The sequence below is a fragment of the Bos javanicus genome, chromosome 9, assembly GCF_032452875.1.
Source record: "Bos javanicus breed banteng chromosome 9, ARS-OSU_banteng_1.0, whole genome shotgun sequence".
NCBI lineage: Eukaryota > Metazoa > Chordata > Mammalia > Artiodactyla > Bovidae > Bos > Bos javanicus.
Window position 1 is genome coordinate 81894536 of NC_083876.1, and position 13189 is coordinate 81907724.

Here is a 13189-nt window from a genome sequence, read left to right on the forward strand (position 1 = left end):
ATAGGGAAGCCTCACATGCTGTAGTTCATGAGATTACACAGAGTCAGACATGAGTGAGCGACTGAACTGAATTAGCAGCATGGTTCTGTTCTTCTGGTACTCTAGGGTGGGTTTTTCTGCTAGTTGCTACAAAAATTATGAGAACATTCATTTGTCATTTCGGTTTCATAGGGAGTATCTTGATGCAGGCAGAGAAGGCAATGGCACCCCACTCCAGTACTCTTGCCTGGCAAATCCCATGGACGGAGGACCCTGATAGGCTGCAGTCCATGGGGTCGCTAGGAGTTGGACACGACTGAGGGGCTTCACTTTCACTTTTCACTTTCATGCATTGGAGAAGGAAATGGCAACCCACTCCAGTATTCTTGCCTGGAGGATCCCAGGGACGGGGGAGCCTGGTGGGCTGCCGTCTATGGGGTCACACAGAGTCGGACACGACTGACGCGACTTAGCAGCAGCAGCAGCAGCAGCAGCATCTTGATGCAAGGGCTCTCAGGGAAAAAAAATGTATCATAAAGCCAGTGCCTATGGACACACAGCATCAATATAATTTATTCAGGCACTCTCAGTAACCCTTGCTTCACTACTGAATTCACCCAACAGTTAACTTTGTAAGCAGGCATAGTGATCCAGGGGCAAGAAGATTTCCATATTGTCGACCTTTCTGCATCTCCAAGTGCATATAGAGGAACTAACTCTATAGTAAATTCATTCCTGTGAGATGTGTATTCCTCTTACGATCAGATGCATAGCATTTGTAATGAACAAGGCAAATGGTTCGAGGAATTAAAATATATCAAAGAGGAAAAGACAGTAATCTTTAAACACCATCTGCTATGTACTTGCTATGTACTTGATCACTTTTCACTTCCAGAATTATTTTTGTTTGAGTTTACATGCAAGAGTTTGTCTTATAATGTGTTCCTTTCTTTTGATATCTGTGTCTGAAACATATTAAAACCTATTGAAAAGACGAAGTGTTTTGGTCATATTTGTAACTGAGTGATCCAGTCTTAATGATTACATCTGAAATTACACCTTAGATGCTGCTTCAAGAACTGGCTGCTGGAGATGGTGTTGTAATGGCATTCGATAATGTCCTGCAGAAACTGCTGGAAGAATATGGCAGTGATGACACAAGAAATGTGAAAGAAACCACGGAGTACTTAAAAACATCATGGATCAATCTAAAACAAAGGTATTGCTGAGGCCTTGACAGGTGTATGTATGTATATTGTCAAGTTGAGAATTTGATTGCTTTGGCCTTCTCATGGAAGCATGTAGAAGATGTCCCTAGTAGATGCATATTTTATTATTTTTTTAAAAAATATTATGCTGTACCAAGTTAGTATTATCACACTTAAGATAGTGTGATACGTTAGCTAATTGAATTTCTGCTATGGAGTATTTCCTTGAGTAAGTCTAAACCTTGACAGTGATCATTTTATGAGTTCTGATTTTCTTATGCGTCTCAGCATTGCCTAGAATACATTTGGTGGTACTCTGATGGTAAGGAACACTTTGGTATTATGGCACCTCAGGGTAACATTATGCCTAATAGTGAAACATGTGCTATGTGGCCAGGTTATCCTCATTTGAGGCTGAGAATACATGGATGCACACTAGACTCCTGAAATATACTAAGTGTATATTGGGCTCCAACTCATTTATTATCTTTTCTTTCCGTTACTCTGTCTTGTCAGTATGTTTGGAGCAGTCTAAAATAGCATGTGTTTATAAGAGAAATTTTTCTGTCACTTGAACATCTAGAATTTGAGGCAGCGTTAACAGTGGTTAGCATCTCTTTAAGGCTGCATATTTATATTCATCTTCAGTAAAAGAAAGTGTGTACTTCCTGCATAGTACTGGGAATACCTGTGTCTAAATGAAATTATGGCTTCACACACATCTTATATATTCAGATGCAAATGCCTGAAAGCTAATTTGATATCAAAACCACATTTATTTTGCAGTGAATAAAATAGAACACTTTATTATACATATTACTGGTAATGAATTATAGCCAAATGTTTAGTAACAGTTTGATCTGGATGTATTTTGTACATTTTTAAAATGTCACTTTTAGTTAGAATCTATATTGTAAATTTTGGGAAACTCAAAGAAAATTATGAGGCAGTTCATGAACATGAATATGTTGCTCTGTCTCCCTTGGATTCTGGAGAAAATAAAAACAAGTGTAGGAAATACAAAACTCTGAAGTGGTTAAAGCAGAATATAGTTGCAATATTGATCTTTCTAGCATTTTAGAACAACTGCTTTTCTTTTGTTGTGACAGATAATTTGGGCATAGTAAGGATTCTAAAACTAAGGCGGGAAAGAAGGGGAATTAAAAGCATCTTTAAAGTACAAACTTACATTCTGGGGATGTAATGTAAAGCATGGTAATTATGGTTAACAGTACTGTATTGTGTATTTGAAAGTTACTAAGTCTTAAAAGTTCCCATCACAAGAAAAATCTGTAACCATGTGTGGCCATGAATGTTAACTAAACCTGCTATGCAAATCATTTTGCAATATATACATGTATCAGATCATGGTAAGCGAATATAGTTGCATACGTCAATTGTATCTCAGATAGAAACCCCAAACGTAGCACTGAGAGAAATCATCCTTCAGCGTACTTCGCCTGTGTTTCCAAATATTCCATCTGTAAGAATTATGACTTTGTTTATATTGTAAACAATACCGGAAAAATTGATCACTTTGGAATGTGTGGCCTGCTTTATTTAGCAACTCCAGTTCTTTTTTTTTGCTTTTACTTTGTAAATATTTTAAGACAGCCTACAGCACTAGTTAGATTAGATGGAAGAGGCAATTAAAAATGAATTATATTCCAAGGTGATCTTTCATTTATCAAAGCTGAGACGACCACAGTGTTCCAGTTTCATAGTAGTTAACAAGTCATTCTCTTTATTTTCTTTCTGCATTTTGGGGGGAAATAAATAAACATGTTAATATTTAGATATGATTTAGATATATTATTATCTATAAAGCAAAGAAAATACAACAAAATTGTGGCTCACAGAATCCCAGCATGAATAATAGCTCTAGTGCTAGGATTTTCTCTTTTAAACAGAATGATATTTACAATTTTTAGCTGTTTAATTGGAGATGTCTCTAGAATATAGAAATCTTTCCTTGCCTTCTTAAGTATAGTACGTGAACCTATATTAAACATTTTTTGAATTCTTGGCATTATTGTTATGAAGATAGAATTAAGGAACTGTAAAAGCTGTACGTGACCTTATAGTTCACTTAAATTGGTGTTTCTTAACCTTTTTGTCATTATAGTGATAGTTAAGTCGCTCAGTCGTGTCCGACTCTTTGCGACCCCATGGACAGTAGCCAACCAAGCTCCTCTGTCCATGGGATTTTCCAGGCAAGAATACTGGGGTGGGTTGCCATTTCCTTCTCCAGGAGATCTTCCTGACCCAGGGATCGAACCCAGGGCTCCCACACTGTAGGCAGACGCTTTACCGTCTGAGCCACCAGGGAAGGTCATCATCCCCCTAAAAGAACATTTTCAGTTTCCTGCTCCCAGAACATTGTAATACTGTGATCTGTCTTGGTACTTTATAGTTATATGATTTCTTCCTAAAAAGAGTCAGTTTTTCTCACTCCGTTTACCACCTCACCCCACCAAAAAACCATTTATCTCTTCCATTGAGAATACTTGGTTTCCTGTAATGCTCTTAGGCTCAGAGAAGGTAAATGACATGTTCAAAGGCACAGAGCAGAGCCAAGATGACATTTTTCTAAACTGAATTGTGACACTGCTCTCCATGTTCTGAAGAATTGGTAGCAAATTTATTCAGGTTGCTATGCTTTGTGAGATTCTGTGCTTTGTTTTTCGTGTATAAATTTTGTTGGGCATCTCCTCATGGTCAGGCTCTGTGCTAAGCTCTTCCCTTGTATTATTTTATCCTCACAACAACCACAAGAGATAGGCAGAATTTTCATCAATGTTGTCAATGAATAAACTGAAGCAGAGAGAAGTTAAACAAGACCTAAGATCACACAGCTCATATGGACAGAGCTGAGCCTGGAATCCAAATCTTTTTGCCTATGCTGTCAGGCTCTTACCTTCCTTTTAAAGTAGTTTTATTTTTCTTCTTTGTTATCAGAACTTTAAGCTGTTGCTGATGACGGCTCTGTGTGCCCATCTCTTGGATCTTTGGCATTCCAGTTACTGGTTCTTATCTATGTTGAGTTTAGAAACCTGATCTGATTAAAGATACAGGAGCATCTGCTATGAATAAATGTAACTCTCTTCCAGAACGTGGCCATTGTGCCTGTTGTAGTGGCCGTGGAACAGCCTTATACTGTGGTTTTTCCCTTATTGTCCAGCCATATTCTGAATGTACATCATTGTCAGCCAGATTCTGGAGGGGTGAAAGGTTGTTAGATTGCCATGGAACACTGTTATTGCGGCATAATATGTGAAGTTTAATATCAGCTTTCAAAGGAAATGTTTTGTCTGAATTGCAGTTTGACTAAGTAATTTGGCCATTCGCAGTTACAGGTCCACAGTCCCTTATCTGTCATAGCAAAATCCAATAGGCTCTGATAACAGAATGCTTTGAATTGACATGAGGCTATTTATTATAGTCTTTATTTATCCTGCTTAGTGCAAATAACTTTGTTCCTAGCTGCAGAAATATTAATGTGTTTGCTACTTCAGACTGTAGTTGGGGTTAATATGCAGTTTAGATACATTCATAATGATTTCCTAATGTACAAAAAATTCTTAGTTCTTAAACATAGCTGGCTCTCGATATTTTGGATTCTGTAACCAACAGGTCTGTGTCTAACATTTTAAACTAATTGAAATACCTTGTGCTTAGTTGTGTCCAACTCTTTGTGACCCCATGGACTGTATCCTGCCAGGGTCCTCTGCCCATGGAATTTCCCAGGCAAGAATACTGGAGTGGGTTGCCACTTCCTACTCTAGGGGATCTTTCCTACTCAGGGATCTGGCCTGTGTCTCCTGCATTGGCAGGTGGATTCTTTACCACTTAGGGCCACCTGGGAAGCCTAGGACATATCTTGACTACCATTCTTTTCACCAGTGAATTTTTTTTCTTACATTTCTTAATGCCCATTAACAAATTCTATAGCGCACATTGAGATAATGATAGTTGAAAGTTACTAACAGTAACTTTTGGAGTGTAGTTGCCTCAGTTGGATCTGAAATGTTATTTTAACCCTGGAGTGCATATATTCATGTATATGTGTATGTATATACACATACACAGACACTTGCACACATACATGTGCACACAGTTATTTATCCTGAAATATTGTGAGGGAAATGAGACAGTATAACTTTATGTTATAAAGAATAAATGATCCTATAGATCATTAATTACTGGATATTTTTCTCTTTGTCCTCATTCCCTGGAAGCCAGCTTTTGCTGCCTACTTTAAGGCATTTCTTGGTTTGTGTAGGCAGGACAAAAAGCACACCGGCTATGGTATATAATAGTCCTTGATTGACATCACTACTTTATTCACTTATTTGTGTGAACTTTGACCAAGTTATTTCAGTTTACTGAGTTTCAGTTACTTGCTTCTTGTTGTTGTTCGTTGTTCTAGTCACTAAATTATATCTGACTCTTTGTGTCCGCATGGACTGTAGCCCGCCAGTCTGCTCTGTTCATGGGATTTTTCCAGGCAAGAATACTGGAGTGGGTTCCTCCTCCAGGGACTCTTCCCAACTCAGATATCAAACCTGCATCTCCTGCATTGGCAGGTAGATTCTTTACCACTGAGTCCACGAAGGAAGCCCTGACTTGTACAGAACATAATATCTAATGAGTGAGACTATTGTGAAGATCAAAAATTATGTATAAAAGTTCCCTGTACATGGTACATGCTCAACAAAAGATTACCCCAAATTATTATCATCTGCTCTGTTATACTGTGTCTTCCTTGTAAATCCATTGGCCTTCAGTCTGTTTGACAGTACTGTCTGTGGTTAAATGAGCGGAAGGCTGAGTCATCCTCAGTTGTTTGTCTATAGTCATTTTGAATAGTCTCTGCTTTAATTAGTGACAAAATATTTGATGATCTGATTTACTGAGTACAGTATAGATTTTCTAAATGTTTATTAACAGATGGAACTTTTAGAAAATGCAGCTTTCTTGGTTGGAGTCCTTGTCTGTTCAGTCTGCTATAACAAACACTACGGATTGGGTGGCTTATAAACTACAGAAATGGAAGTCTGAGATCAGGGTGCCAGCGTGGTTGGGTGGGGACCCTCCTCTGGACAGACTTCCTGTTCCCCCATGTGGCAGGAGGGAGAAGAGTACTCTCTCAGGCTTCTTTTATAAGACCATTAATCTCATTCACGGTGGCTCTGCCCTCATGACCTAATTGTCTCTCAAAGCCCTCAGTTCAGTTCAGTTCAGTTGCTCAGTCATGTCTGACTCTTTGCGACCCCATGGACTGTAGCCTTTCAGGTTCCTCTATCCATTGGGATTCTCCAGGCAAGGATACTGGAGTGGTCTCCTCCAGGGGATCTTCCCATCCCAGGAATGGAACCCAGGTCTCCCTCATTGCAGGTGGATTCTTTACTGTCTGAGCCACCAGGGAAGTCCAGCAGTGTAGCAAAGAGAATATTTAAAGAAAGAATGGAGAGAAGAAAATGTTTCTAGCAAGGAATGATCCATTGTGTTTCATTAAACTGAGAAATCCAAAAAGATGACGTAACACTATTCCTGGAATTCCACATCTTGGAGATTCTTGTTAGTTTGAAAAGTACAATTTCAAGGAGTGATGCAGTAGAAGCTAGAGAGTTAGGTGAAGTTGAGGAAGTAGAAACAATTTGTGGGACCATCTATAGTGAAGTTTGTTGTTAAGAGGGATAGAGAGATTAGGTACTACCTGGAAGGCAATGAAGGGTAGAGAGAACTGAATTCTAAAGAGCTAGCTTTCTGTTAATAAGAAGGCGAGATGTGTGGAAATGGTTGATATGGTAAAGGTATGATTCAATACTGTGACAGAGCAGTGAGAAGATGAATGCAGATGTCCATGGCCTGGAGCTTTAGTGGTGGGAAGTTGAAAGATTCTTAGTGCAATGACGTCTGCTTTCTTTATGATCCATGAGGCATCCTCTTAGTGAGATTGGAGGTGGGACTGCGAGAAGTTTGACGAAAGAGGATCATTTGTAAAATCAGTCTAGGTGGATGGGACAGATAGCTTCCCAAGGGAACTTCAGTGCTGGGCAGTGCTGGGTCCCTTTTTGTGATCTCTATTACATTTAAAGGGAAGATAGTCCTGTTGTAGTGCTCTTTAGCAATGTGTATCTACTTGGAGGTAAGTCAAAAGAATGCAGATGAAACACAGAGAGGGAGTGGGGGAGAGGAAGGTATTTGTAAGGGAGTGGAGACTGGGACCTTCTAGTCTATAATGGTGTCTATCATGTCCCTTTCCCTGTGGGGTGAAGTCCCTCACTGGAGCCTGTGGCTTGTTAAGCAGATCTTGAGTTCAATTTCAGACTCTACTTCATTGCTGAGGCAGCGAGCAGTGTCTATGTGCCATTTCCATGGACATGGAGGTTAGCATATGAACACAGTGGAGAATGTCTTCTGCTTTGAAGGAGTGAGATTTTGTCTGGAAGATAGGAGAACAATGGCTTGGAAAGCAACCATGCGAAGGAGGCAGACCCTCATGTGAATGCTTTACCCCAGGCATATAAGGTTCCAGAGAAAAAAGAAAAAGCTTTTTGAAAGTTCAGATAAATTCATGGCCTTACGGAAACCATTTTCAGTTGACAAGGTGAAGGGATTAATCTGAGGAGTCTGCCAGTAGTAGGATAGGTTTCCAGGTTTAATGGAAGAAGGGTTTTGAGGGTAGATTGGGGAAGGTGTGGAGTAGTGTTGAGGTATGGTTCAGTATCGGCTGGCTAATGAAGATCAAATATTTTGTAGTGACTTAGTGAAATTAAATTCTTAGCAGCCAAAGATGGACAAGCTCTATACAGTCAGCACAAACAAGCCCGGTAGCTGACTGTGGCTCAGATCATGAACTCCTTATTGCCAAATTCAGACTTAAATTGAAGAAAGTAGGGAAAACCACTAGACCATTCAGGTATGACCTAAATCAAGTTCCTTAAGATTATACAGTGGAAGCGAGAAATAGATTTAAGGGACTAGATCTGATAGACAGAGTGCCTAATGAACTATGGACGGAGGTTTGTGACATTGTACAGGAGACAGGGATCAAGACCATCCCCATGGAAAAGAAATGCAAAAAGCAAAATGGCTGTCTGGGGAGGCCTTACAAATAGCTGTGAAAAGAAGAGAAGCAAAAAGCAAAGGAGAAAAGGAAAGATATAAGCATATGAATGTAGAGTTCCAAAGAATAGCAAGGAGAGATAAGAAAGCCTTCCTCAGCAATCAGTGCCAAGAAATAGAGGAAAACAACAGAATGGGAAAGACTAGAGATCTCTTCAAGAAAATTAGAGATACCAAGGGAACATTTCATGCAAAGATGGGCTCGATAAAGGACAGAAATGGTATGGACTTAACAGAAGCAGAAGATATTAAGAAGAGGTAGCAAGAATACACAGAAGAACTGTACAAAAACGATTTTCACGACCCAGATAATCACGATGGTGTGATCACTCACCTAGAGCCAGACATCCTGGAATGTGAAGTCAAGTGGGCCTTAGGAAGCATCACTATAAACAAAGCTAGTGGAGGTGATGGAATTCCAGTTGAGCTATTTCAAATCCTGAAAGGTGATGCTGTGAAAGTGCTGCACTCAATATGCGAACAAATGTGGAAAACTCAGCAGTGGCCACAGGACTGGAAAAGGTCAGTTTTCATTCCAATCCCAAAGAAAGGCAATGCCAAAGAATGCTTAAAATACCGCACAATTGCACGCATCTCACACGCTAGTAAAGTAATGCTCAAAATTCTCCAAGCCAGGCTTCAGCAATACGTAAACTGTGAACTTCCAAATGTTCAAGCTGGTTTTGGAAAAGGCGGAGGAATCAGAGATCAAATTGCCAACATCCGTTGGATCATGGAAAAAGCAAGAGAGTTCCAGAAAAACATCTATTTCTGCTTTATTGACTATGCCAAACCCTTTGATTGTGTGGATCACAATAAACTGTGGAAAATTCTGAAAGAGATGGGAATACCAGACCACCTGACCTGCCTCTTGAGAAATTTGTATTTAAGTCAGGAAGCAACAGTTAGAACTGGACATGGAACAACAGACTGGTTCCAAATAGGAAAAGGAGTACGTCAAGGCTGTATATTGTCACCCTGTTTATTTAACTTCTATGCAGAGTACATCATGAGAAACGCTGGGCTGGAAGAAGCACACGCTGGAATCAACATTGCCGGGAGAAGTATCAATAACCTCAGATATGCAGATGACACCACCTTTATGGCAGAGTGAAGAGGAACCAAAAAGCCTCTTGATGAAAGTGAAAGAGGAGAGTGAAAAAGTTGGCTTAAAGCTCAACATTTAGAAAGCTAAGATCATGGCATCTGGTCCCATCACTTCATGGGAAATAGATGGGGAAACAGTGGAAACGGTGTCAGACTTTATTTTTCTGGGCTCCAAAATCACTACAGATGGTGACTGCAGCCATGAAATTCAAAGACGCTTACTCCTTGGAAGGAAAGTTATGACCAACCTAGATAGCATATTCAAAAGCAGAGACATTACTTTGCCAACAAAGGTCTGTCTACTCAAGGCTGTGGTTTTTCCATTGGTCACATATGGATGTGAGAGTCGGACTGTGAAGAAGGCTGAGCGCCGAAGAATTGATGCTTTTGAACTGTGGTGTTGGAGAAGACTCTTGACAGTCCCTTGGACTGCAAGGAGATCCAACCAGTCCATCCTAAAGGAGATCAGGCCTGGGTGTTCATTGGAAGGACTGATTTTGAAGCTGAAACTCCAATACTTTGGCCACCTCATGCAAAGAGTTGACTCATTAGAGAAGACCCTGATGCTGGGAGGGATTGGGGGCAGGAGGAGAAGGGGACGACAGAGGATGAGATGGCTGGATGGCATCACTGACTCGATGGACATGAGTTTGGGTAAACTCCGGGAGTTGGTGATGGACAGGGAGGCCTGGCGTGCTGCGATTCATGGGGTCACAAAGAGTTGGACACTACTGAGCGACTGAACTGAATTGACTTAATGCAAAGGGAAATAGGATGTGGTGTTCTGAATCCTCTGGAGAAGGCAATGGCAACCCACTGCAGTACTCTTTCCTGGAAAATCCCATGGACGGAGGAGGCTGGTGGGCTGCAGTCCATGGGATCGTGAAGAGTTGGACATTACTGAAGCGACTTAGCAGCAGCAGCAGCAGTGCTGAATCCTCACAGGGAAATAGTTCTGTCTTGAATATTTATGCAGTGGGAATGGGGAACTTCTCTTAAGCTTCCAAGTGATGTGGCATTGGCATCTTAGAACAATGTCCTTAAATTCAGTGGAGTGAATTTTTAAGTGTTTGATGAGAACCCAATATTTAGGTAACAAAGATTGGTCACAAAATGCCATAGAGGGTTGGGAATGTCTCCAGTGACTAATTCATCATCAAATCCACTGCATTTCCTCACTGCATTAAAGCGTGCTTTTAATATATTTCCTAGTTAAATGATATTGTATACACCAAAGGACAAATTACCTTGTAAAGGTACTCATTGGAAAGCTTAAGGAATTGTTTCATTGCAAGTTTTATACATGCCACTCAAACTACTGATGCTACTACTTTCCACTGTAGAAGAGAAAAATGTATTTAAATCTCATGTGACTGTAAAGGTCGCCTTTAAAGTATACCAAAATTTAGCAAGACACATCTCTAGATTTGCTAAGACATTCTTTTCCATTGAAGTCTTTAAAAAAACAAAAGATTCACCTATTTACCTTCAGACATTCTTTAGACTAATGATAAGCACGTGCATATTAAACAATATTATATCTTATAGATTAAAAAATGAGGTATTATTTAACATTTAAAATCACATTTTAAAAAAGTCAGTTATGTGGGTGACCATGTTTTGTAATGCTGCAAAATGACTGTAAGCTATTTTGTAGCATATCAGCTAGTTGCTTGTATAACAGACTTTTCTTTAAAAAATAAGCATTTGCATTTTAAAAATCCCAGTTCCTTTTAATACGAACCTTTATAAATTGGTCACCCATGCATTCCATAAATCTTTTATGGTAAGTTATTATACTTTTGTTCTGTACCATTTCTTCCTCTAAAGAATTCTATAATCTATTAGTTCTGTGTGAACAAAAACTTTTTATTTCTGCTAAAATTATCCTTCTAAACATCAAAACTTGTGTATTTTAGATTTTCAGCCTGTCTTTATGCTTTATGATTTGTGGATTTTGAAAGATTTAAAAAAAAAACAAACTTCTGTATCTTTATCTAGTAGCCACAATTTCCTGAACTTAGAACTATTTCCCATTCATTGCCAGTGTTCCTTCTGCTATACCCTCTCATTTACATTTCTCAGAACTTCCTCCAGCTCTGTTCTGATCTTTCTTGAGATGTAGCAACCAGGAGTGCCAGATAGGAGCTCTGCATTGAGAATCGTGGCCTAGTGTAAATTCAGTGCTGGATGTGATGTTAGGACTGAATCTTGCACGTTAGTGCTTCCTGACCTCTTTGCTGTCTGCACCACATATCCATTCCCATCAGTAACATTTTATTTACATGCAGTGATTCTTCATGAAGCTGAATTTGAGACTAGGGATGGAGTGAGAATGGATAAACTCTTGCAGTGGGTTTTATAATCTCTGGTGGCCTCTGCAGTTTTCAAAGGACCCCTAGAGATTCTGATTCTGACATGAGCCCTTTACTCAACTAGCCCAAGCTCCATAGAAAATTGGAGATTGAGTGGTTTATCCCAAAGCATATATCTAGTAAATAGCAGAGGTGGTAAAATTAGGTGGTTTCCTTCTGAGAACAGTGTACAAATGGTAGTAAAAGTAACTTAGCCTATGTCCTGTAGTGTGCATACAGACTCCTGGGCCTCTAATTTTAGTGACTTTTTTTGCCTTATGGTATTATGATAAATGATGTGAAATTCCTTGAAAATAAGTAAAAGATTCTTGTAGTATTTTGTAGTGTCCAGTGTAACTTTTCTAGACATTTTAAAAAAAGAATGAAATGAGTGATGTGGAGAACTGATACCTTTGAGCTATGCTCTGTTAGAAATATCATATGAACTTATATTAGTTTCAAAAATAAGACTATAATATAAATACTGTGATTGTGATTTTAAAATGTGTATTTATTATAATAACATGAAGATAATTTGGACTTCTGTACACAGAATTTAGTTTTCTGTGTATTCACTATTTTTAGTAGTTGGTTATGATCATGGTAAGAAAATATGACACCAGATATTTGTGAATTTAAAAAATCCCCCAGGACATTTATTATTAAAGTGCACATTTGCATCCTATAAATAAAATTAATTTCCTAGTATTTCACCAAATTAGGGAAAATCTTTTAAGCCACTGTATTTGTGGTGATTTGTTGTTACAGTAGCAATGACCTGCTAATAGCCAGCATTAAAGAAACTGTGGGAATGAGATACCATAGGTTTGGAAGGTGTCTGTACCCGGTTCTGAAAGGGAAGTAGAAATTAACCAGGCGGAAAGGGAAAAGTCAGTGGGAGGAGGGAGGAGTAAAGAAGGATATTTAAAGTAAAAAATAAAGCTCTAAATGTGAAATAGCAACCACTTTGAGGGTTAGTCATTGGTTCATTTTTGTAGGTAGATAAAGCATGAGGCTTGGAGTGATTAAATAATCTTAGGAGAAGTAAGCAAGGCTCAGACCGTGGAAAACCTAGGTGCCAAGTGGACTTTATGATGAAAATTATGTGGGAGGAGGTGGGCACTGCCCTAGCTTTTACAGCTAGTTAGTGGTGGAGCCATATCTGCCTTGATTCAAAACCTGTATTCTTTTTACTGTCAGTTCAGTTCAGTTCTTTTTGCTTTAGTAACCGACAAAGTAGACGTCTCTTAACCATTGCCTAAAAGTTATTTTGCAGCAATTTCCTACAAAGTGAATATTTTTAAAGGACAATCTCTTTTTCCACTGATGACTAGTAGATAATTTGACAGTTTTATAGTAAATGCCCTAGTTTCTGAATTCAGAATGTTCTGCTGGTTACCAGAGTGTGCT

The 13189-nt window shown here is 39.1% G+C and overlaps 1 protein-coding gene across 12 annotated transcripts in view; it reads left to right on the plus strand.

The window, feature by feature from the left end:
* UTRN (utrophin) overlaps nucleotides 1-13189 on the plus strand; it is a 555367-nt gene that overhangs the window by 277522 nt on the left and 264656 nt on the right. For all 12 annotated transcript variants that reach the window (XM_061428217.1, XM_061428218.1, XM_061428216.1 and 9 more), the window contains one exon: nucleotides 1044-1198. In XM_061428217.1, coding sequence (XP_061284201.1) covers nucleotides 1044-1198 — 155 coding nt within the window. The remainder of the gene's footprint in view (nucleotides 1-1043; nucleotides 1199-13189) is intronic.